Raw genomic sequence first — 27,031 nt, 5'->3', positions numbered from 1 at the left:
ACATGATAGTCACGGGACCACTGTTAAATCATGTGACTTAGTGAGCTCTTTGGTAGAAAAGTCTTTTAGACTAGATTTATGTAAACATGGAGGAGGTACCACTCATAACATGGATCCAAAAGCTGGTTCTGTATGAAACTAAAGCGGTTTGTTAACTTTTTATACACATTATTATGATTATAGAAATCTATGCATATAGTCTATGTATATAGTAGATTCTTATATAAGGCACACCGTATTCGGGAACTAGGTCAAATTTTTATTTTATTTTTTTATTTGGTGACGGTTTAAGTTTAACTTACAAAAAACTGAAAGCAGATTGAGATTCTTATTCTGCAACTAAAGGACTATAAAAATAGCTGTGATTTGTGATTCTTTGAATTACCACTCATAGTCAAGATTTTATTTTAAAATAAATCAGGTCACTTCATGCTCCTATAATAAACGCAGTTTTTGTGCTTTCTCCTTTAGTTTTAGTGGCTTCATCGAGCACCGTTAAGAAACACCACTATGTCCTATGTTATCTAATAAATTATATCTGTGTTAATTAAAAATTATTTAGATTGCATTAAAAGAAGTAGATTCACTTCTGCAATATGTATTTATAGTATATTGGCTCTCTCTCTATTTATATATATATATATCTTTTATAGTTTATTTATTTATATATGCCTACCTATATAATCTATGTGTAGAAACAGACAGAAATAAATCTATATAAATTATAGATCTATAAATTAATTATTATAATTTAATAAACAGGATATTTTCAACTAGGCTACATGTATTCTCTGTCTCTTTCTTTTAATTCCCATCCAAGGACCCTCTTCTTTTTATATTTTGGATGTTCGTTTTGTTACACCTTAACATCCCCTCCCTCCCATATATGCTTATAATTCTTTTCATGACTCTCTCCCCCTTCCCTCCACTGCCTGTATGATAGGTTGTGACACTACATGCTTAGTGTATACCTCTCCTCACCACCAGCGCTCGCTTGGCGTGATCACCTGCAGTGGGCATGGTCTCTGGCTTCAAATTAGCAGCCTGCACTTTTTCTTTCATTCATAAATTATATATTCTAGATATCTCGATCTAGGTCATTTTTTTCATTTCATTGAAAAAATCATAGATTTATTAATCCCATTAATATTTCTTATTACGATTTTGCCTTGTGCATTATAGGAGAATGAGCTGAATTCATTATTATTTGTTTGGACACCCCCTTTTTTAATTTTATTTAACAGCTAACGGTATAAATGTGATTGGAATGTCTTTCTAAAGATATTTGGAAGCTTATTTTGATATATCCACCAGCCTACGATCAAACATGCTAATAATATAGCCTTCATCCCTTATATGGGTATGAATTGCCAGGGGAGGTTAAAACAATAGCTTTACATACTTGGTTACAGAGAATCTAAAAAACTGCCATCTGCTTTGGAAAAGCGGAACAAAAATACAGGAACTTATCTAAAATTGGACATGCACTGTCCCGAAACATTGTTTTTAGCTCCAAACATAAAAACAAATTATTAATACACACAAAAAGTGACATGTTTCTTAAAGGAGAATTCGATGAGCTGTGCCTAATATAAGAAGCTACTATATATAGGGGAACACCAAAAAAATGTATTCCAAACTGAAACAGGTTAAGGGTCTACCGACGGTGATGGTAGTCTAAGTGAACTAACCAATAACTAAGTAACTAGATCTAACTAATCTAACTAAATCTAAGTCTTAAGTCTTAGAATTAGGCTAACTTAGGACACTTAGGTCTATGTTTCGCAGATTGTAATCTAATTGAAAACTTGGAAGCATATTTTCAATCAGACTTAACATGGGTAAAAAAAAACTGGCTTACAAATTTGAAATTCTTTTTTCTTACATAAAAAGACAGCTAAATAATAAAAATAGAAGGAAATTGGGTCAGAATAATTGGAAAATGGAAATGCACATTATACATAACAGTGCTCTAGGCCCTAACATGCCTACCCTAGTTAAAATTAGTTTAATATTAAATATCAAAATTAAGATGTAATGACCACAAAGACAGCGAATTGTTCAGATTCATGTAATGTTCAGAATAAATAAATTACTCTTTATTATTTATTTTAATTTTATGCAGGCTTTGAAGTTAAAACTTAACTGCTTCTATCCCCATTTAGAATTAGGGTGAATGTTCTCTTTTGATTTTTTTGGTAAAGTTAAATTATAGCCTGAAGTTTGTTTGATTGAAATGCGACCAGCACAATGACCTACCTTGAAGCCTTTTATTTGTAACCAGGAAACACTTAAGGCTTTAGCCTGGAATAAAAGATGTTATTGATCAAACTTGGACCTGAAATCTTGGGTTTTACATTATACTCACACACCCTATCCCCAGTCATAGCTTATTGCTCACGTGGTATATGCTCCAGACTGTCACCTCAATGGTCCAGGGTTTGAAACACTCAGCCCTTCACCCATTCGCCACCCTATGAAAGGTTTGGGCAATAAAGAAGTTTATTCCTTCAATTTTGAAGGAATGACAAAAATATGTAAAATGAACAAACAAAATATTTTCATGTACACTTAGTAAAAATTTATTTGAGAAGTAAATTTTCATATTATTATTTTTTTTTTCTATATTTGCAGAGATATTACATTGTTGGATCAAATAAAACAGAAACTCGCTTCAGGGTTCTCAAAATAGATCGGACTGAACCTAAAGAACTGGTCATCCATGACGACAAGGTCTAAATTTTCTTTAATTATTTTCTTACAAGAAAGAACATTGTGTCCATCTAATCTTGTTTCCATCCTTGTGCTGTTAGCCCACATAAATATTATATACAAGTTTTCTATGTGATAAATGAGCTAGTATTTATTTTCTTAATTTTTGAATAGTATTCTAATGTTGAAAGTCAGAATTTTTTTTCTTTTTTCTAGTACCTTTTTTTATTAAATTATTTTTTTTATTTTATGAAAATCTTTTTAAAAAAACGAATTATAACTGTATCTTATTTCATTTCAATTATTTTTATCATTTTAACCAAGTACCCATAATATTGTTAATATTCTAATATAGAAGTGTTAAATCTTTATTACTATTCCCTTAGTAATAAAATATTAATTTTTTATTTTTAAATATTTTTTTTTGGACTGGAAAAAATATCAAGTTCAGACGTATAATAGTGTACTTTATTTGTAATTTAGGTAGAATACAATCGCAATGAGATACGCAGTGTATTGTCCATGATAGATGGTGGGAATAAAACAAAAAAGCAAGGCTCAGGAAGTAATGGTCTAGCCAAAAATATTTCGGCTTTTGGCCTTGCAGGTATGTAATAGTTGGCATTTATATTTATACATTATATTTTTTTTTTTTTTTTTTTTTTTTTTTTTTTTTTTGCGAAGGATTGGTTTCATAATAATCAATGATACCTCAACTTGACATACATTTTACAAATGTTTTTGAAGGTTTGCGTTACTCTGTCTCCCTCTTCTTCTTTTTTTCATGGTACTGTTCCTTAAAGGAAGGTCATTGAAAGCCACGAAGACCTTATATGGCCAAAAAGTTTTTTTTTACAATAGTTAGCAGGTCATTGTGTGGTCCAATCTTCATTTGTGATGTGGTCCTTAAACTAGCTTATACAATCTTGTATTTATTCTAATTTTATTAAGTAAATAAAAGTTTAAGCAGGCTTTTCTTTTTGTGATCAAATGGTGTAGTTCCAAAACAGATAATAGCTATAGTTTGATAATCAAATGATTTCAAGTTTGAATCCTTAATAGGTCTTTAATAACATTCTTCATGTATAGCTAGTTTGTTATTGTGATGGCTGCATGATACTATAATTAACTTAAGTCGAAAAAACAAATGAGTTTTACCTTATCTGTTTCATTGATCTCTAGATCTTGAGGGGATATTTGATGTATTCTTTTGACCTTTATTAGCTACTTTTTTTTTTTTTACTAGTAAATAGCGTTACAAACTTTTTTGAGGACTTTGGCGTAATGGCATGTGGCAAATGATGAGGCAGTTCAACATAGATAAAAAACAAAACAATATCAATGTTTTCAAAGCTCTATACCAAAATGCAAACTGCTCAGTACTTCTGAACAACCAAATTGGAGAAAGTTTTACGACATCCGTAAGAGTTCAGCAAGGATGCATTCTCTCTCCAGCTCTTTAAACATATTTTTAGAACATATTATGATGGAAACTCTAAAAGGATTTTCTCCTAGCTTGACAAAAAAAAAGGGCGCCCTATTTCCAATCTCAGGTTTGCAGATGATATAGACCTCATTAAGTTAAAGTTAGACCAGGTACTTCAAAACTGGATGCTGCAGCTAGAGCAGTTGGCATTGATATCAGTGCAGAAAAAAGTTGTATGCTAGTTTATGGTGGAAATAGTACAAGATGTTGCATATAGTTGAATCGCCCAACACAAGAAGAAGTCAAATGTAAGAAGAGATGGAGGATCAATAAAAGAAATAAAAACATGTGTAAACTTGATGTCTGCTGTCATGAGCAAACATAGAGTTGAAGCTAGGTGCTGCAACAAATGGTCTAAAGGTTAAGTTCGCTTAGTGCGTTATCCCAAGGCGGTGTCAAATCCAAAGTCTCAGGTTCAAGCCTCGGTCGGCACATTCCCTTATTTTTGTAGCATTTTAATTCACTACTTTCTCTCTTAAAAACTTGGTCCCTGGTGCTGCTGTTCATTTATGTCTAATATATGTATGTGTCATGAGCAAACTGTGATAAATTTCTGGAAGAATAACATCAGCTTCTAAGTTAAACTAAAACTGTATTCTTGGTTTTTAATCTCTGTGCTATGGTTGTGAAAGTTGGACATTGCATGCTGAGGCTGAAAAAAGAATCCAAGCCTTTGAAAGTAAAGGCTACAGAAAAATGCTGGGTATCAGATACCAGGAAAAGAAAACAAATGAGTTTATACTTTACAAGTCAACACTCTGGCTGGCAAAAGGAGAAACTCCTCAATGCTGTGAAGAAATGAAAGCTGAGCTGGTTTGATCATATTGAAAGGCTTGACTAATTGTCAAAAATCACCCTTCAAGACACAGTGTAGGGAGCACAAAGAAATGGTCCTACAAAGAAAAGCTGGCTGGACAACATAATAGATGGAATGGACTCTCTCTAGATATCCTTCTAAGAACAGCTGCTTTCCGGGAAAAGTGGACAGATTTGGTTACACAAACTGTTACAGCACCCCTACGACAAATGTCAAGGGACATATGATGATGATGAAATAACTTTTTGTTAATTTTTTTTTAAAAGGTTTTGTCAGATTCCTAGAAGGCTACTACATGATATTGATCACTAAGAGAAAGAAGGCGGCTGTCATTGGCTCTCACATTATTTACAAGATTGAGGACACATCCATGCTGTACATTCCCAATGACAGTGTGAGATACACTCACCCTGATGAGAGCAGGTAAGTATTGTTTGTCCAAAGATTTACTCCTCTTAAAGGGAAACTCCGATAGTTTTTCAAATTTTAGTTATTGACATATTTAAATTCTGCGTAAAAAGTTGTAATAGTAAACATTATATCATTTTTTATTTAAATGCTCGGAAAATTTTATATTTAATAAATTAGACAGAAAATTCTCCACGCCCCCCAAAAAACGGGATTCTGCGAGATGTTTTTAGTTTTTAAAAACGTGACGTCACGAAGGTGCTGGCTAAATATAGATCTAGACCTAAACTCTCTAGTCTAGATCTAGACCTATCGGATCGCATTTATTGTTACGCTTCACAGCTAGATCTAGTCTCCACGTTGATTTATAATCGGTCATTGTTTATAAACCTCTATTTCTACTTAAAGAAAATTAAATATTGTTCTTCAGCTTGTTGCAGTAGTTCCAATCACAAAGATAAAATCAGCAAGTATGCTGATACAGAAATTAGTGTCTCTTTTCATTTGTTTCCAAGAGATGAAGTTTTAAAGGGAAAATTTTTCGCCTGAAGAGCAAATATTTTACAAAGGCATTAGCTAATTCCTGTTTGTGCTCAAACCATTTTGAGAGAAGCTGTTTCAGCAACTTCATTGCTGTGGAAATGGGATTTAAAAAAAAAATTGAAGTTAATACCAGGTGCAGTACCAACAATACATTGGATTTCCAGGCCAAAGAATTCAATTAATGATACTACTGAGACATTTTAAACAACTGAAGTTCATAAATATAAATGAAATCAGATTTGTGAGCTAGAAATTTACTACGAATACTAGATCTACTATTAAATTTCTTATTTAATAAGTAGATCTATCGTCTACGAAACTCAATTCCAACTTTTTAACTTTTGACCTTGGGGGTGTGTCTCGCCGGCTGAGCCAGCGTCAAGCTCTCTCATCACTTTTTCCATGTCAACCGATGTTAGGTCGAAACAGCACAAAAAAATCATAATTTTATTACGGTCAAACATACAGTCATAATTTATACACCATTAGAAATTTCTTTTAAAGTATTTTAATGTTGTAATAACGAAAATTTTTTTTTATCAAAGATAATTTCTTTTTGCCTCCCTATCAATGAGTATCAATAGGATTTGAGTGCACCGTCGTGACGTCACATAGAAATTCAGTGAAAATCTGACTGTTTTGGATGCGCAGAAAAATTATGTCACAAAAACATCAATTACTAAGTTATTCTTGCAAATAAAAAAAAAAGAATAATATATTCATTATCTATAAATCAAAACACATATTATATCAAAAATTGTCAAAACCATCGGAGTTACCCTTTAAGTATAAGTGTGGCAAGGCCCAAACCGCTTGGTTACAGCTTGGCCACCTAACAAGTTCGAATCTCGACTCAAGTAGAGTTGTGTTTGCTGAGCGTCTAAAAGCAGCTCAGAAACCTTCCCCCAGATACCTCTCTCTTCACTACCCACTAAAGAGCTTGGACCATAGCACACTGAGCTTGAAAGATTTGCTATAGAAAAGCTATTTTTAAAAAAGTACCTGGATGAAGCTGTTTAGAAACACTTTGTTCTTATAAATTTGCTTTTAAAATTTGGTAGGTAAGAGAACACTGTAGTATAATTTTAACAAACAAAATATAAAAAATTCTTTTTTTTAAAAATCAAAGCTTATCTAAGGGGAAGAACTCCATCCATAAAACTATATCTACCAATAATGTTAAAGCTTTTTCCCTTATTCAAAATAATCAATTACTAATAATTAATTGACTAATTGAGTATTTGTTTATTGATTCATATTTTGTTAGGTACATAATTAATTGTTTAAATTATCAAGTAGATCAGAGAATGTGTATTGGAGAAACAGCAGTAACAATTATTTAAGGGGGCTAAACCCAACAAATTTAGCCAATTCCTGAACACTGAAGTATTAGTTTCCCTTATAGAAAACAAAATAATGAATTACCAGTAATTAATTGCCTTATTAGTTGCTTTTTTTTTATTAGTATTTTATGTCTTGTCTATGTCAATGAATAATTGTGCAAAGTTTCAGTTGATCAGAGAATGGATGTGGGAGAAATAACGTGTACACACTTTTTATCAGACAGACAGACAGAGTTAATATAAGCTTTGTAAAAACATACCTTCAAACATCTTCAAACATACAACTGAAAGACACTTTAAAAAAGTCTGTTAAGCTTTGGCACCTATTTCATACTATTGAATGACCATGACAATGATTTTCTAACTCTAAAGACCCATTGAATGAAACAGTATGTGTTCACTATATAAAGACAGACACTATTTTTAAAGACTAGCTTATCTTTGTTGACTTCTTTTTTTAATCCAAATATTTATTTAATTTCAGATATGTTAAGATGTTTCAAACTGTGGATTTTTCAAGTAATTTTTACTTTAGGTAGGAATTGACTAAAATGTGTTGTTTTTTTAAATGACTCGATTTTGCAAACTTTTTTTTCTTTTATTGAGTGTAAATTGTAGAGGTAATAGTAATGTAAATACCGTTCGTTTATGTAACAAAAATTACTTCATAACATTTTAGCATAGCATAAGAAGCTGAGTGGTAAAGTACTTAGCTTCCCAACTGGGGGTCATGGATTTGAATCCTGCTGAAAACTGGGATTTTCAATTTCGGGATACTCTGTGTCCACCCAGCTCTAATGGGTACCTGACATTAGTAAAGGAAAAGTATAGGTGGTTGGTCATTGTGTTGGCCACATTACACCCTCATGAACCCTGTGTCATAGATACAGAAGACTTAAACATCATTTGCCCTTTAGATCACAAGGTCTAAAAGGAAATTTCGTATAAGAAGCAGTGTGAATTTTAATCCTGGAAATCTTATAACAGAAAAAAAATAGACATGAAGTTGTTGGCTTTATTTTTCTCAAATGTTGGAGTGATTCAATTTGAAAGAAAATTATCAAGCTATATTCATTTCTGTTGTTTCAAAAAGTTTTTACCAATCTGTAGCATGTGTCGTATGTGATATACACGCCCATTTCCATATTCATTTTTATTTACTTCTCAAACTTATGGGTATTCTATTTGTTAAGCAGCCAGATCGTTAAATAAAGACATGAAAAATCTTTTGTGCTGCTAAACAATATAATTAAATTTTGGAAAATGAGTAGCTTGCTTAGCAATACAAATCGAAACATGAAAATCAACTGCAAGTAAATTTTACAAATTACCATTAGGGAATTCTGTGTCATTTAGACTGAATAAAATATTTTTTTTTAAATTATCAATTACTTTTATAACTACTGAAGTAATTATTGATGGTTCACAGCTACAGTTATGATCTAACACACACACTGCAGTTCAACATGACCCCTGTGCATGGAGCTTCTGGACCTCACAAGTCAAGCCAGCCCTCAGTTCCACATCTTCCAAGCAAGAGAACTTCATCAAAGGGGCAGTCACTCTGGGATGATGAGCCAGCAGACAGCACACCATCCAGCACAGCCTCCAAGGAGACAGAGAAGCTTGAGATGTCTGTTGAGGAGTTCACAGACATGAATCATACACCTGAAGCAGCGCAAACCATCCCAGAGGTGCAAGCGCAGGAAAAAGAAACAAAGTCAGGTATAATTTAGAAAGCATCATAACTCAAATAGATTCAATACTTTACTAACACATTTATGGTTTTAAAACTTTGTTACTGAAAAAAAAAGCTCATTCATTTAAAAAAAAAATATATTTGAAGGCTTATTTCTTCAGTATATTTTACGCTTTGATACTGTTGGTATCTCATTTTTTATTGATGCTATAGAAGTAAATTTTTTGTAAATTTTTTTTATAAATATTAAAAAAAAAATTGTATTCAGTATTTAATAACCATTTTTTGTTGTTACTCATCATTACCATCAAATAAGTTCCAGGACCAGTTGTCTGCGGAGTAAAAAATGCACCTTGCAGGAAATACGTTTGGAATAATCATCTTCTGAAGGGGTTTGAAGGTCATGTGCACTCAGATTGGATTCTGTACATTATCCATGGATTCATCGGACAAAGCAGCATCCTTGATTTTCACTCATAAACGTATTCTGTGAACTTGACGCTTTTAGAGGTTGTGAATGGGCTTTGATAATTGTTTGCCTTATTACAACTGCAAAAAAAGGAACTTGAACTTTTTTGAGTGGCATAAACTGCTTGGCTGCCTATCAAGGGAGCTTAAATTGGCATAGAAACCTTCTCACAGGTACCTCTTAACCCCACGTCCATAAAAGAGATTGGTCCAGAGAAGACTAAGTAAAAGCTATAAGTGTGAAAGACATGCAATACAAATTCAATTTTTAAAAAATGTAAAGGAATGAATCAGTCAATGTTAACTTGTATATGTTTTTGACAGACTTTAAAAAAACTAAATATTGTCAATAAAAGTGAATTTTATAAAATAAAATGCAAGCAATATGTCATAAAAAAAAAAGCTTCAATATATTGTTAAATATACTTTGATAGAAATTAGGCATTATATAGCAGTAACAGTATAATTAATGTAAAATGAAAATGTTTGTTAATAAAACTCCTTGAGAAGAATGGAATTTTTATTTCCGGATCTTTGGGCGCCTCTGAGTCCACCCAGCTCTAATGGTTACCTGACATTAGTTGGGGAAAAGTAAAGGCAGTCTGTCATTGTGCTGGCCACATGACACTCCTTAACCGTAGGCCACAGAAACAGATGACCTATATATCATCTGCCCTATAGACCACAAGGTCTAAAAGGTGGAACTTCTCTTTTGTATTATATAGAAAGATGAGTTGGCTTTAACAGACTCGTGATTTAACACTTTAAAAGTTTCTTTCAATTTTGCACTAGTTTTGTCCATAACAGTGTTCTAAGATATCTGTGTATTTGGCAAGTCCTTCTACCTCACACTAATTGGCCGAAGGTCAAACCAGTATGCTGGCACCAGGTTTCTGAAAAGGGGAGCTAACCATGAGGTTACTATAATGTTAATTCTTTTTTATTCATTCTTTCGTTAAATGTTTTCTTCTATCATTAACAGCTGTTATTATTGTAAATAATGTCTATGTTTTTAACTCTTTCTCCCCTAACTGATGATACCGTTGTTGATTTGACTTCATTAATTTAAATTAAGGTTTATCTTTATAAACTTTATTTTGTGTTATATGAAATTCTATACCAAATAAAACATTTTCAGATAACAAACGACAAAGTTATTGAAGCTTAATCATAACAGGGGAGTGAAATAGTAATGAGCCAACTGAAGAATACTGTCAAAATATGGAGAGAAAAAAAATTACGGAGAGAAAGAGTTAATAATGTCTATGTTTTTAATAGTGTCTGTTTTTAATATTGTCTATGTTTTTAATAGTGTCTATGTTTTTAATCCTGCAGGGATATGTAGCCAATGAAATAGAGACTGAACAAATTGTTCAAGACACTTCAGTCACATTTCTGGGTCATGGTAAGGTCACTTCCTATGTCCAGCATCGTGGGTCAGTCCCCCTCTTTTGGTCGCAAGACATCTCCAAGATGGTCAAGCCACCCATTTCCTGTAAGTTTTGTTTTGTGCTTGCAAAGTATAAGCTAAATTTATTTTTTTGTTTACATTTGTGAATGAGAGAAAACAAAATGCTGTTTACTACATCATAGCTGATTTCTAGTTTTAAGAAAATAATTTAGAATCTTTTGTAATTTTTTATTGATAGTTATTTTTATTTTTTTTTACTGTTGAGAGCTGATTATTTACCATTGGGTATAAAAGGTATTAAAGTTTATTTTATAGTTGATCCACACTTTAATTTTGTTTAAATTTCACATCTTTTAATTGATCCAAAATGTTAAATATTTTTTTTTTTAAATAAACAAGGAAAAAATTAAACACATCTTCATTTTAATTAATATTTATAAAGAGAAATGGAAATATTTATTACATGATTAAAGTTGTTTTTTAACCTAAGAATGAATAACTGAAATGAGTTTATACAATAAAACTGGTCTTATTTCTCTGTTTCCAAAACAATTATCTTTATTTGGCCATCATCAAATTTAGGAACTCCTTTGGATGTGGAGACAAATATATCATTTTAAATCTTGAAAGAGTCATATCAGAATAAACATTTAAACAAATTTAGGTCGTTCCCTTTTTTAAAAAATGGTTTTAAAAACCAATTACGGTAAAATTCAACCAGGTATCCCCATTTTTCTTCTCCCCCCCCCCCCTTCCCCTCATTTTCCCAACTGGTCCAGATAAGTGATAGGACCATAGCGTATTGTTAGAGCTACATGCATGAAATAGTGCTAAACAAAAACATTTAGAAAAAATATTTCTAATGGCACAGATTTATTGCTGTTGGTCTAGGTCTATTTAATTACAATTACATTTTGTATAAGCTTTGTTGTAAAAAAAAAAAAGTATTTTCTATGTTTTTCTTATTATTTAATTATCCCCAGTGGACCAAAGAGATCCTTACCACAGTGCAGCAGGCATGCATTTCAACCAATTATTGTGTCGTTATGGGGCACCAATTATTGTGTTCAACCTTGTTAAGGTAAAGAAAATAAAAGATAAGATATTGTATTTTGTGGTGATTGTATTAGTCATCCATAATTTTCTAATCATTAAAACACAGACGCAGATAACCTTTGATGGTTGTTACCTTATTTACAAAATAAGTTAATATTTTGTTATTGAAGTACAAGATGTTCTTAATGTAGCAATGCTTTCACGCTGTCAAACTGCATCTTGTTCTTGATCTTCTTTTGCTCTAGATATATATACTAAGCTTACTGGCAGTAATAAGTGGTTTAACATGTTCATTTCTAATTATTGGTCAAGCACTATCCAGTTCACTGTTATCATTGTTCTTTATGTGATCGTATACATTTCTCCATGCTGCTTTTGTTAGGTATTTCACAAGTACCTGGTACTTATTTTAGGATCTTCAGCTTTGTTGAAGGCTGCCCACTATTACATGAGATGCCTGCTAAAGATAAAACTTAAAAACCTAGCTAGTTTATCAATGCTGACTTGTAGATATTAAAAAAAAGTGGAACTCTTCTGTATCTGTTTTGTGTATTTAGAAACTCTGTTTAGTCCATGTTCATTCTAATGTTTTCTGTTTTTTGCTCCAAAATTAAAATAGTTAATTTTTTTTTTATATCATCCAGTTTGCAATAGTATTATTTTAATAAAAAGCATTTTTTTATTTATCCTATAATGTTTTTTTCAAAATCAAAATTTTAGGGTTCTGATTTTTTTTAGTTTTTTCCATTCTAAAGTCTTCAGGTTTTTTAAGTTTTTAAAGCCTTTCATCTAAATAAATAATAATATTTTAGAATTCTCATGTTCAGTGTTTTGTATACTTTCTTTTTCTGCTATCACAAGCACTATGGCACATTTTTTTACCCAGCTAATGTTTTAATTTTCCATTGTTTTCCAGACCAGAGAAAACAAAAGACATGAGAGCATTTTGAGTGAAGACTTCATCAAGGCCATAGATTATCTGAACCAGTTCCTACCTGAAGAACATGGTATCCAGTACATTGGCTTTGATATGGCCAGAGTCAATAAGAGGTGAATAGCAACTATTTGTGATTACATGTGATGTGGCTTTCTCTACTTTATAATAAAAGATCTGCATAGCAGCCAAAAAAAATAAAACTGTAGCCTACTTCAGTCTCTCTGGTCAAGAACTTTGCCTTGTCATAATTGTTTTCTGTACATCTTCAATGATTTTCTGATGGATGGATTACACTAGTAGCAATGTACATGTTTGGGGGTAGATGAGTGGTACATCACTTGGCTTCTCAATGGAGAGGTCTTGGGTTTGAATCCTGATGAAGACTGGGATTTTTAATTTTCAGGTCCTTAGAGCACTTCTGAGTCCACCCAACTCTAATGGCTGCCTGAAATTAGTTGGGGAAAAATAAAGGCAGTTGGTTATTGTGCCGACCACATGACACCCTTGTTAACCATGGTGAAATTTACATCATCTGCCCTTTAAAATTAGATCACAAGGTCTGAAAGGGTAACTCAACTGTACCTCTTTGATAAGCTATTCAATTGAAAATTTTATATACAAGAATAAAAACAAAATCTTTCTATATTAATGTTGTTCCTGAAATAAGTAAGAAAATATGTTTTAAAAAAGTCAGCTAAGTGGAACCTTTCATTCTAAAGTAATAAGTATATTTTTTCTATGGGCTGTGGAGCAAAACTAGAAGAATTTACTAGAAATGTTTAACAAGACCTAATGTAAATTTCTTTTTTTTATTTTATAAAAGTTTAAATACAAATACATGTATACAGATGTCTTTGATTTAATCAGATTTTTCTTGAATATTCTTTTTACTGTTACTATTTTGAAAGTATTCAACTTGTTTGGAAATGACAGTCAACAAAATGTTTGTTCACAGAAAAGATGCTGATGTTATGTTGCGACTCAACAGGATAGCTCGTTACTGTATGAAGCAGACAGGATTCTTTCTCAGTGTACAGCCATCACAGGCTCAGTATTTGCTCATAGACCCTCAGTAAGTTGACTTGTTGTTTGATATTTTCACCTTATTTATGTTTTCCATAAATATTTGTTAAATTCCTTTTTTTACACGGCTGATTTGTTTTTATATGTTACTTTTTAAAATATATTTTAGCACTTGAAAGGAAATATTTGAATCATCTTTTTATCCTCAAAATTATGAAGTTTATTAACTTTTATTATATTTTAGCACCGTTTAGGTCATTCCATTTCTTTTCATTACCGGTATCCATTTATTTCTGTAGTTTTGTAAATAAATAAATAAATTATAGCTTTTATATAGCGCTACTTTCATGCTTATAGTATGCTCATAGTGCTATGGTCCAATCTCATTTGTGGACCAGTGGGGGGAAGGGAGTATCTGGGAGAAGGTTTTTCCGTGCTGCCTTTAGGCACTCACTTAACACAACTCTGCTCTTGTTGAGTGTCGAACCTCGAGCCCCCTTCATAAGTAGCCAAGCCAAGTTCAAGCTTCTCGACCACGCATCCCAAGCATTCTGTATCAACCTGCTTCTCCATTCCTACCATTTTTACTTATCTTTTTTTTTCTTCATCTAAGTCAAAATTTCAAGCTTTTTTATCTCGTGGGAAGCGTGGTCGAGAGGCTAAGTGCGGTTGAACTTGGCTTGACTTGGCTACCTAGAAGGGGGCTCGAGGTTCGACACCCGACTCGGGCAGAGTTGCGTTTACTGAGCGCCTAAAGGCAGCATGGAAAACCAACTTATAGATACCCCCTCCCGCCCACTGGTCCACATATGAGATTGGACCAAAGCGCTCTGAGCATGCTATAGGCATGAAAGTAGCGCTATATAAAAGCTATAATAATAATAATAATCTCTATCTTGCGCCTTGTTTATCTATCTCATCCTTTGAAACCATGGTCTGTAGGTTTCAATAACTTCCTTCTTTGATTTTCCCAATTCATATAGTTCTTGGTTTATATTCTCTATTCATTTGAGCCTTTTGTTTGTCCATTTGCGTCTTGTGTTTGTCCATATATTTACTGAGGACTTTCCTTTCACGTTTAGTTTTCTTTGTTTTCTTTACTAGAATACATTACTACTGATTCAAGTTTTAAAAAAAAATTTCCCCTTGCATTTCGAGACTTTAAGTACATTTTGCCATTGACATCTCAGAATTTTTTTTTTTTTGTATTTCTCTGAAGACTGCAAAGTCTGAAAGGTGTTTGGGGTCCTTTGGGCTGTAAGCAGTCTGGTGCTGTCAGAACCAATTGTGTTGACTGTCTGGACAGAACTAACACTGCACAGTTTGCTCTAGGGCGCAGTGCCTTGGCCTACCAGGTACAATCATGTTCTAATTTTCTTGGACTTTTTTTCTGGTAGTTTAAGTAATATTGCTTTATTATTGAGTGGCAAGAGAAACAGTAGAGAATTTTAAAACTTCAGCTGTGCCAAAAAACAAACAACTGTTGCAATTTTATGGGAGTCTAATTTTTGAAAATTGTCATAGAATAGGTTGATTCCCTAATAAAAAGGAAAACCATATGTAAAGTAGTCATTCTGGAAGATTTAAATAGATCTTTAAGCCATTGGATCCCATGATGACCTGCTAATTACTGTAACGAAATGCAAGCTTTAACTCTATGGCCATATCACAAAGTCCTCAGGACTCACTAAGACCTTCCTTCATGAAACAGTACCAGGAAAAAGAAGAGTCTGTTAATAGAATTTTTGGAATGAATTATCTTTATAATGCTATTTTTCTCTCATTTTTTTTTTGTGTGTAAAATATTAAAACTATTTTTTGTTCTTATTTCAGCTGTATGCTTTGGGTGTTCTGGAAAGTCCACACCTGGAGTTTGATACCGACTGTGTGAAGTAAGAGTGTTTTTTCCAAAGTAAAAATACATGCAGCAATTAGTTAAGTACCTATTGTAGACTAATGAAGCAGAGTTTGTCATGTTAATGACCTGCCAAATTTTCTTCCTCAATAGATACTTATTTGAACTGGGTAGACTCAGTAATATGCTTTTATCAGTGTTTCCACCAAATTTTAAACCCATAACCTTTGGCTCTTTGGCTAATTTTTTTTCTTTTACCACTTGGCCCTGACATCTGATAATATATTTAGGTCAGTTTTGTACAACTACTTTCCTTATAAAAAAATCTTCATCACTTGCTTATTATTTGCTTAAGAAAGTTGTTTTGCAGGTCTTATGCACTGGTTTTGAAATTTGATAAAAATTTTGTAGCATTTTCATAAATTTTGTTTTTATAAAAAATGAATCAGATGTTAAAATTGAAATATAATGAGATGCCTATTCCTCTCATAGTAAATTCAATAAATAAAATATTCATTAACAATATTTACATATTATTTTTACTATTGAAACAAAAACATACCATATGACATTATATGATTGCAAACTTTGTCCATATTTTAACTGTAGTGCTATTCATGATATTTCCCAGAATGCTTGAGGAGCTGTATGAAGATCATGGAGACACCCTAGCGTTACAATATGGTGGGAGTCAGCTGGTGCACAGAATAAAAGGCTACAGAAAGGTGGCCAGGTGGACGTCACACAGTCGTGACATCATGCAGACCTTGTCTCGTTACTACAGCAACAACTTTTCAGGTATGACCCAGTTTTTGTTTAAGTACCTTCGGTTTGTTGTTAATCATTGAGAGAAATGTTTCCGAACAAAATTTCCTTGGTTGCAGGTAGGGCAGAGGAAACAAGTTTTCACTTTTTTTTTTAGGCTAATTGCTTATATTAGTATTATGGTGCCAAAATAAAAAACACTGCAACGTCTTTATCTAGTTGTTGCTCTACCATTCTTTTACCCATAATTTATTCCTGTAAACTTGAGATTTGCAGAACTAAGTTAATATATCTTCACAACTTAATACCATGGCAGGCATACAGACATAAAACTGAATTGTTGATATATGGTATAAAATGGCAAACTGCCATGGAACATTGCATTAAAAAGTATTTATAATGTTTAGAAGGACTTAACTGTTGTTTTTTTTCCTATGTTTAATTTTCCCTGAATCTTTTTTGTATGGAAAGTTTAGAATTTTCTTTTCTTTTTAAACAAAGAAATTTTAGTTTTCATTGTTAATTATTGATGACACTACTAAACCATTAAAGTAATCAAAATGTGTCATTCAAAGCTCATTTTAGTTGCCTGCTTGTCTAGGCATATCTATTTGTTTCATAGAATTGTTTCACTGTCCAATCAACAGATGTTGAAAAGCAACAAGCTTTCAACTTGTTCCTGGGAGTCTTTGTTCCTGCTGAGGGTCAGCCTAACCTTTGGGATCTCCTCACTGATTGCTACTTGCACAATAAGGCTTCTGTAGGGATCCCATTCACACGAAATCAGTAAGTTGTAGCAAAAATTGAGTGCCCACATTTTTTGTTATACCTAATTGCTTGATGGAGTCTACACAACTTGCTTTAACTGCCCTTTACATTTACTTATATTTGTATCATTCAATGAAATAACCTGCCTAAACTGCCCCTCCATGGAGGTAACATATGTCTGGCTTTCTCCTAATTCTTTTGTGTGCACATTTGGGCTTAACTGCCACTAGTTAATTGTTTACTTTGGTAGTAGTATAAATATGTGCACCTATCGAAATGACAAGCCTCAAATGGCCCCAACCTAGGATATTTTACAAAATGGCTACTACTTTATGTGTAATGCAGTTTAGGCTGTTGGCATTTAGTCCTCAGTTTCAGCCTGCCTTTCATTGCCTCTTCCACACTGAAAGAACATACTAAACTAATAAAAGAAAAAGAAATAAATTGAGTTTTGTTTGTATACTTTATAATTCTGTAGTCCATTCATCCCTGAAGCCTTCCATTGCCCCAACTAATTGGTTGCTAATGTACATCTATAAATTTTCTGGTCCTCTATGTCTGTATTGTTTCAGTTATTGTCAATGGTGGCACAAAGATGTTTGGGCAAGTCTGCCACTACCACAAGAAGAAGGTAAGAAATGGAGAAATCAGGTCCATGTATGAGTTGTACCAAAATTAACTAAACATTATATGCCACATTAATTGAGTTATTATTGAGTCACTCTTGTACATCTGAATGTGTGTATGTTCATGAAGATAAATAAAATTTATATCAGTAAACCGAAAAGTCATAAGCTTGTCACACAGCCACCATTTAAGCAGTATATAAAAACCATCTCATTTCTTTTAGAACTTAAAAAATCAGTTTCAACAAATAGAAAGATATTGTTTCTTTGATTTACAGAATTATTTTAAATTTATCAATTAATAAATGTGGTTAGTTTTTATATCTATATTGCATGTGCTTGTTGTAAAAACACATAGGTCAGTTCACTTCTGTTATCACTTATCTCTTTTTTTAAACCAGCTACAAAATTTGTATAATAGATCAATTCAATTCAAGATACTTTTTTTTTCCAACAGTGATGAAACCCAAAATGGCCCATTTCCTATCCATGGTCGCCCCATCAACAGATGAGCATGTTGACTCTTTCTATGAGTATTACCGTCCAGCAGATCTGAGCTCATTCGATGAAATGTACCAGATTTATTTATCACAGGCCAGCAGGTAAGACTTTCAAAGCTCATCATCTCAGCATTTTATACGTTTATACTTTATCAAACATACGAAATACCTGTACAAATCTTTCATAGTATGTGGTTAAAAATGATACTTCTTGGGTGGGGGAAAGAAGAGATAGTTTAGAATTGTTTTTAAAAACTTCCATTTCAGGGTAGTGTGCACATTTCCTCTAATTATACAACACTTGATGTTGAAAAAAAAATCTAATTTGGCCTTCTTTTGAAAGCTATAGAGTCATTTGCATGTTTAAAATAGCCATTAGATTTCAATACATTGTAAACTAAAAATAACACTTTTATTCTGTCCAAAGCAGTGGTTCCCAAACTTTTTCCTTAATGGAACACTTCGTCCATTCTAGGTATTTAGCTCACATTCTGAGTATTTAGCAGAACACTTTGCTTATTATTTTTTGAGAGATTAATTCAAGTGGTGGCCCACTATTTAATTATTCCAGTAGTTCATGGAACAACTGTTTAGGCTTTGCGGAACACTAGGGTTCCGCAGAAAACAGTTTGGGAAACACTGGGTCTAAACATTGCTAAACTTTAATTGCATTATCAGACTAATTTGAGTACATTGCACCTAATGCTTATTTCTTAGCCATGAGCTGTGGAGTAGTGCTATGCATGATGTAATTGTTAAAAATATATTTTTGTTAATGAGTATGTGTGTTTGTGTTTGGGGACATCTTTAGGAGGATTGATGCATGAGAGTGTGTAAGAGAGGGCAATGAAAGAGGAGAGGGAGTCCAATATGGAATCATGTGTTTTATTGTATGGTGAAAGCAGTATATTTTATCTGCTTATCTTATCTTTAAATGAGTTGAAGTCTTTTTTGTATTTGGTCTTTTAATATATTTCTACATTGAAGCTAAAAGCTGTGAGTATTTCATAATACAAGTCAAATTTTTATTGTTTATGAAAGAAGTTCAAGCTTTATTCAAGATTTGTACATAAGCTTCTACAAGGGCTTGTTAGTCTGGAGCTAAAACACCAAAACAGAACAATAGTAACAATACTACATAAAATGCAACATATTCTTTTTTTCTATTGGTCTTGAGAATGTTTTGGGTGAATATGTTAATGAAAAATGATTTATGAAAAGTAATTTAATAGTTCTGTGCATTGAGTGTAACTAAATGATCTTTTTTTTTTAATTCATAGAAAACTTATGCCCAAAAATACATTGGATTTCAGTCCATTTTCTGTCAGACATTCAACAGATAGAAATGAAAGGTTAGTCTAACTGCCATTATCTCTTAATTTGAACATGTCATATATATATAAAACAAGGAAACGTACTTTCACTGTATCAGTATTTTGTTATTTAGATCACAAAAGAAAAATTATTTCATTTAACCAGCAAAATGCTTGAGATTAAAAACATTCAAATAAATAATAATACTTCTTAAATCTAATATTCCAATATACAAGTCAGTTGTTGACCAAAATGTGCACTACTCAGTATTCAAGGTTTTAACTCTTTCTCTTCGTAATTATTTACCACATTCTGGTGAAATCAACGTTGGTGTCGTCTGTTAGGAGAGAAAGAGTTAATTAACCTTGCTGATCATATTCAAAAGCTCTAGTGATTCAACAAAATTACCATGATACACATTTCTATATTTATTAACTATTCAGAGAGTCGAACCCAAATGTCTCTGGCAAAGATTCAACTTCCTCCACAACATCTTTTGGCTCAGAGGGCAGTTCAGACACAACAGATGACTCAGACGTGGAGGGGTGTGTCCAGTTGTCAGATTCTTCCAGTGACCACAGCTCAGAGGATGAACAAAATTACATCTCCTTTAAGGTATGGTTTATTTTAGTTTCAGTGCAATACAAATTGTAACAAACAAAATAAAAGATCAATCTTTTTAATAAGCAAAGCTTCTTTTAGTTGTAAGAACTCATCACTTACAACTATTTCTTTCAAGAATATAGAAGTTAGTACAATAAATAATTTGTTTAAGTTTCAACTTGATCCGAGAATGGGTGTGGGAGAAATAATATGTTCTCTTATTTAAGGAAATGAAACCCTACATACTTACCCATATCTGTGAATACTGAAAAGATTACTTTCCCTTGATGATATCATACAAAAAATGTATTATTAGTAATTAATTGACTAATTGGTAATTTTTTAAATTGATTGTGCAAAGTTTCAACTTGATCCTAGAATTGGTGTGGGAGAAATAAGGTGTACAAACATTGTACCAGACAGACAGAGTGAGTTGATATATGCTTTGTAAAAGTAATAATTCTTGTTTGGGAACATTGGTTGAGATGGAAGCTGAAAGAGCAAAAAAAAAATAAAAATTTAGCTGTAGCCCCATTTAAAATTTGAATACAAAACATTTTCATTGGTAACACTTTTATTAAAAGATTTTAAGAATATCCATCATGATTGCAATATATTGCTCAGTCCCTATATTATTGTTTTTATACAGTAATAAGATATCATCGTTGGTATGGACTTTTATGAATAATATTATTTAAAAAATTTAATATTCAATTGTTCATATTTTCATATATTTTACATATATTTTATGTGAATTATTACAGTGTTTGTGATGTACACATAGATTAATGAAACAGTGTCTCCAAATACATTTACCAGAAAATAATTTGGTTGCTTTTGCTCCTTTTAAGTTCTTGATCCTCGTATCATGTCAAGATTAATGTTTTATATTTCCCCCTGTTATTGTGTGAAAAATCTTCTGTATAATGTTATGTAATATTCATTGGCCTCCCTCAGTCGTAGAACGACTATGGTTCATCTCAGAGCACATTTCCTCATGTGGCTGTGGAGCCCTATTTCGGAGAGACACTCCTGTCCACAGATAGCGCAGGTTAAGGTCGCTTTTGCTTCGGTGGTAGAGGAGCTGGCCATTTTTCCGATTGTACGTTTTTCTTCCTGAGCTGAGACCCATGTACTTTCACTGTCCATAGCTTTCTTGGTCACTGTCTCTCTCCATCTGTTGCGGTCTAGAACTATGTCTTCCCAAAAGTCAGTATTGATGTTCACTGATTTGAGGTCATGTTTTATTACATTTATGTAACGGAGCTGGGGGCGACCAGTTTTTCTTGTGCCAGTCGGGAGTTGACCATAGAGGATGACTTTCAGGATGCGCTTGACCTCCATCCGGCGAACATGTCCAAGCCAGTGCAAACGGCGTTGTCTGAGGGCTGTAAAGATGCTGGGAATACCTGATCCCGCAAGGATCTCAGTATTGCACACTTTTTCTTTCCATGTGACATTCAAGATCCTACGGAGACATCTCAAATGGAATGAGTTCAGTTTTCTCTCTTGCTTTGCGTAGGTGGTCCATGATTCACTGCCATACAGCAGTGTACTCATAATGCATGCCTTGTAGACTTCCATTTTGGTCACCGTAGTTAGCTTATGATTTTCCCAAACTCTTGGTCTGAGTTTAGCGAAGGTCGAGGCAGCCTCCCCTATGCGTTTTTTTATCTCCTCTTCTAGAGACAGGTCATCTTTAATTGTGGATCCCAGATAGCAGAATTCGTTTACGTTATGTAATAAGTGAATATATAATTTTATGTTTCAGGATCTGTTCCCTTCTATGAAGACAGTGTACAATGCAGAGATAACTGAGCCCAGTGCAAGAGATCAGAAGATATATGAGAGGTTAGTGCATGCATATTTGTAAGGTCAGTCTGCGATGTTTGCCTAATGTACTATAATGTACTGGTAAGGTGAGCTATGTTGCTAAACTAGTTTCAATACTTTAATGTGATCATGTTTCATCATACAGCACATTACTTTCTTGATTCTACTTTGATGATGCCACTCACATCATTGTTTTGTTTTCTGTTATACTGTTAGCAATCCATTCTGGGGATAGTCTCATTGAAGCATAGGTCTATCGGAGCAGCTAACAATTTTTTTTTTAAAGTAAAGCCATGGCAGCATTGAAGTCAATTGTATTCCAGATAACCTAATGTTTTAAGAGATTTATTGCGAAGAGTCAGCTGAGTAATCAGATACAATGTGAATCTAATGCTATGCTACTAATCCCACAAAACAAGCTGTATTATTAGACACACAAAGAGAATCTTTATGTTATACTATTATTTTTTTTTTTTTTTATGAAAGTCACAAATATCATTGACAACACTTGAGAGGAAGCTGCTTAGAATCAAATGAGAATCTTGATAAACTGAGTGACACACACATTGATATTTATGTAAAAATCTTTAATATTGGAGATAAAACATTTTTTTTAGAAATTACAGACAAGTCAACTACCTCTAATTGAGTAACTAGTTAGGTCAAGTAGCAATTATTTTTGATTGGTTGGAAAATCACTCTCTACCAAAAAAAGCTTTCAAAGGTTCAGGAAATAAATTTTAAAAATCCGTGTAAAACAACTTAGCTCCTCTTATTGTTGCAGAAGAATGAAACATGATTAACCTGGATGAATTATGTAAATGATTTTCACTTCTGAATGTTGTACCTCATAGCTTAGCTACTAATAAACTATATATTATGTCATGTGTCATTAGTGAAGACATTTTATCTTGGCAATTAAAAGTCATGTTTCTGGATGCTTGTTCACAGATATGTTGACATAGGCAATGGAAAAAACAGCTCTGTGACAAACCTTCGCAGGTCTGATTTTTTATTTGAGAGCAGCAAGATTGAATCATCTCTTAGTGAAGATTGTAGTGATTTATCGCTTCGAGAAAAACCAAAGATGGTTGCCTCCCCTGGCATTGACATGTGAGAACATAGTTTTACTTTTATTTGTACAAAGACCTTAAAATGAAATATTGGTCTATAGGTCTAGTTATTTCGTACTATTTTAACATGTTGGGAAAGGATCACAACATGAAAACGCCAAGTGACGTTCTTTCTAAGCATATTTTTTTTTTCTTCCTTTTTATTTTCTCCAGATTTCCAATCTCAGCATTTAAACTAGATAGCACCTTTTATGTTGAACCACCTCCTGTAAGCAAGCAATCTAAAGACATCTACACTGCCTATGTCCAGAGGGGTCACTTTGGTGCAGGGGCTGTGTCTGATGCTGACCGCCATGCCTACATCAAGTATGTAAACAAAAAGTTCCTGTGATGAAAATATTTTGTTTCATAAATGGGCTCCACTTGGGCATCCAGACATCACAAAGCTCCACTTGGACATCCAGACATCACAAAGCTCCACTTGGACATCCAGACATCACAAAGCTCCACTTGGACATCACAACATCACAAAGCTCCACATTCACAACCAGACATCAACAATTTCAAGTTTTGATGACATGAATAACTGAATCATATTGTTCATCATCCTGCCACTAGAGAAATTTAGCTCAGTACCCATACTTAAAAACATTTTCTCTAAGAAGCTAAGGGATGTAACTTTCTACCTTATAAGAGATTTGTGTTGTTCATCTTTCAATACAAGAAGGAGAGTTTCAATTAAAGGTACAGAATCTAATCATGCGTTACCGCCCTTAAAAAATATTTAGGAGGAAGTTTGTCAAACAAAGTTCTAGCTGGCCAGAATGAAGAATCAAGGGTTACCACCATTAGTATGCCTGAGAAGCAATGTAGAAGAGTTGTCCCAAGCTTTTCTGAGTCAAAAACCCAAATAAAAAAATAACTGTATGAACTTCACTTATCCTTTGTGTTGTTAAAAGGATACTGCTCAAGGGCTTCAGCTGGCTATTTGATCTCAATATTAATAATAATTATAGCTTTTATATAGCACTATTTTCATGCTTATAATATACTTAGAGCGCTATGGTCCAATCTCATTTGTGGACCAGTGGGGGGAGGGGGATATCTGGGAGAAGGTTTTTCGTGCTGCCTTTAGGCTCTCAGAAAACATAACTCTGCTCGAGTCGGGTGTCGAACCTCGAGCCCCCTTAATAGTTAGCCAAGACAAGCCAAGTTCAAATGTGATATAATACGTCCACATCCTCTGCTGTAAAAATTTTGGTCTATTTTGGTCCAGGGTTTTGTGGATCTCTCAAGTCACTCTGAGCATTTTTTACCGACTATATTATGTGATTATGCTTTTTACAATTTAAATAGAATAATCAGGTAAGTGACTCTGTACATGAACTGATTGATCTCAAATTGTTTGTAAAAACTTGTATTGTTCTCTACCTTGTATTAAATTTTTTTGTATGTTGCATTTATATAAAATCAATGTTCAATTAATTAAACCTAATACAATTATATATATTGTAATGTTGAAAAGTCTAAGAATATGTATATATTTATAATTTGTGGACTGGTTTGCTTGAAACTTCACTATAGGATTTCATTATGGGAAGATTTTCCTTTCAATCAATACCATGTCACCTACCTGTTGGTATTATATATTTAATCTATAGGGCAGATGATGTAAAGGCCATCTGTTCATGTAGTCCCCGGTTAACTAGGGCCAGCACAACAACCAACTGCCTTTACTTTTCCCCAACTATCATGTAGGCCTATCCATTAGAGTTGGGTGGACTAAGAAGGCCCCAAAAATCCTGAAATTCAAAATTTTTGGTCTTCACTGGGATTTGAACCCAAGGCCCCTTGGTTTGGAAGCCAAGCACTTTACCACTCATCCATGAATTTTCCAGGATTATATATTCACGCATATAAATGTCTACATGTTGTCACTATTGCAATTCAAGTTCTTTTTACTGATAAGGTTAAAAATTGGTACATTTTGGGTATCTCTATTTTAGACTGTGGGAAGATTCTTATCTGTTATTGAACTCTTGTCACAAAAAGTTCATACAACCTACAAACACATATTTTTCATAAAAAGTTGATGTTGATATGAAGAGCCACTGATATTGCATGTCCTTTGACAAAAAGGGAAGAACTTAGGTAGAGGCAATTTTTTTAACTGTACTGAAAAAATTATACGGTTATGATTGTATATTTTGTTATATAAAAGTCAAAGGTGGATATAATATTAGACTTATGATTGTATATTTTGTGATATAGAAGTCAAGGATGATTGTATATTTTGTGATATAAAAGTCAAGGGTGGATATGATGTTTGACTGAGAAAGTCCACAATTTGTGAGTGCATTCAGATATGAGTGTGTTTGTGACATAATGTATGAGGTTACTTGTACTATTTATGTACTATTCTTGAGGCTAATTTTGTAATGCTGTGCAAATGTTTTGATGAATGTAATGCGAAAGAGCAGTCAGCAGGAATATTGTTGTTGATGTGGACTTTACTTCTATGAAGTACTAAATATTTCAATTTTTACTATTTTCTTTATTTTTTTATGTTTCATGTTGAAATGTATCTTATTAAAATAAGATAACAAATCTTAAAGCTATGATGGACTAATTTCAGTAAGGTACCCTTTTCTGACTCTTGAAAAAAACAAAAACTGATTCATGATTCAGACTCATGTTGCAAGCCTACACCAGTTCACTAACAACTATTTTCCTTTATGAAAATCTTAACATGTTAGCTACTACAACGATGCACACTCATAGACTGATTGGTAATAAATTTTATATGGGCCCTGTGTTGATCCAGGTATAGAGTTAACAGATACCTGCATTAGCAAAGGAGGACAAAAAACATTTACTAGTAACTTTAAAAGCTAGGCTTAGAACTGCTTTGTTTATGATGAAACATGTCAGTAAATCAAAGACTGTAAAACTAATGAATCATAATTTCTCAGACTAAGTCGTCACTAAGTGCTTATTGCTTTAGTTCATCATTCGCGAAAATATAGATTGCATGTGAAGCTCCATAGGCAATATTCTCTTCAGGTTCTATTATATTAGAAAAATAAAAGCACAGTTCCCCTTTCTGACCTTGCGATGTATAGGACAGATGTTTCTATGGCCCATGTTTAATTAGGATGTCACATTGACAAACCACCTTTATTTTTCCCCAGCTAATGCTACAGTTGGGTGGACTCGGGGGTGACATAAAATTCCCTAAATTAAAAATCCTAGTCTTCACTAGGATTTGAACCCAGTTTGGAAGCCAAGCTCTTTACCTCTCAGCCACCACACTTTTTTAGAAAGGAATACCTGCTTATGAAGATTATCAAACAATTGTGTCAACGTTCTGTTATTAATGAGTGATTTAATGGGATTGAAATAGATTTATGGATACTATTGCAGTTGTAGTAAACAGATTAAAAGATGGACATTTTCACATTTTTAGGCCAATGCCTGCCAAATAGAGGACATGACCTAAAAAAGGACATGCCCTCCTATTACCATATCTCTAATAACCCTATCGAGGGAACACCCTTCCCATAAAAGTTACACAAGTTGAAAAGAGTCTGTGGGTTTGTTTTTTGTTGCAAAGTATGGTATATTAAAAAAAAAAAAAAAGAAACTTTTAAAAGAGCCAAGCCCAACATGTAGCTTAAGTAAATAAATATTCTCTATTTTCTATTCTGTCTGTCCTTTGTGTATGGGCTCACAAATGTTTTCTATTTCTTGTAATTTGTCAGCTTTAGCCACAGTTTTCCTTTCAGCTCTTT

The 27,031-nt window shown here is 33.1% G+C and overlaps 1 protein-coding gene across 1 annotated transcript; it reads left to right on the top strand.

The window, feature by feature from the left end:
* The first annotated feature begins 57 nt into the window (after window positions 1–57).
* On the top strand, window positions 58–25,518 carry LOC106078459 (polyphosphoinositide phosphatase-like). Its single transcript, XM_056033555.1, has 23 exons — window positions 58–146; window positions 2,635–2,733; window positions 3,196–3,319; window positions 5,282–5,438; window positions 7,794–7,844; window positions 8,739–9,034; window positions 9,325–9,465; window positions 10,293–10,393; window positions 10,812–10,971; window positions 11,871–11,968; window positions 12,860–12,993; window positions 13,836–13,952; window positions 15,123–15,258; window positions 15,737–15,795; window positions 16,390–16,556; window positions 17,171–17,309; window positions 17,864–17,922; window positions 18,375–18,519; window positions 19,698–19,769; window positions 20,175–20,346; window positions 22,106–22,185; window positions 23,119–23,280; window positions 23,454–25,518. The coding sequence occupies exons 1-23, from the start codon at window positions 87–89 to the stop codon at window positions 23,629–23,631; spliced, it is 2,907 nt and encodes a 968-aa protein (XP_055889530.1). The 5' UTR covers window positions 58–86; the 3' UTR covers window positions 23,632–25,518.
* The last annotated feature ends 1,513 nt before the right edge of the window (window positions 25,519–27,031 follow it).

Source organism: Biomphalaria glabrata, chromosome 6, assembly GCF_947242115.1.
Source record: "Biomphalaria glabrata chromosome 6, xgBioGlab47.1, whole genome shotgun sequence".
Taxonomy (NCBI): Eukaryota; Metazoa; Mollusca; class Gastropoda; family Planorbidae; genus Biomphalaria; species Biomphalaria glabrata.
This window is presented reverse-complemented; position numbering and strand designations above follow the sequence as displayed.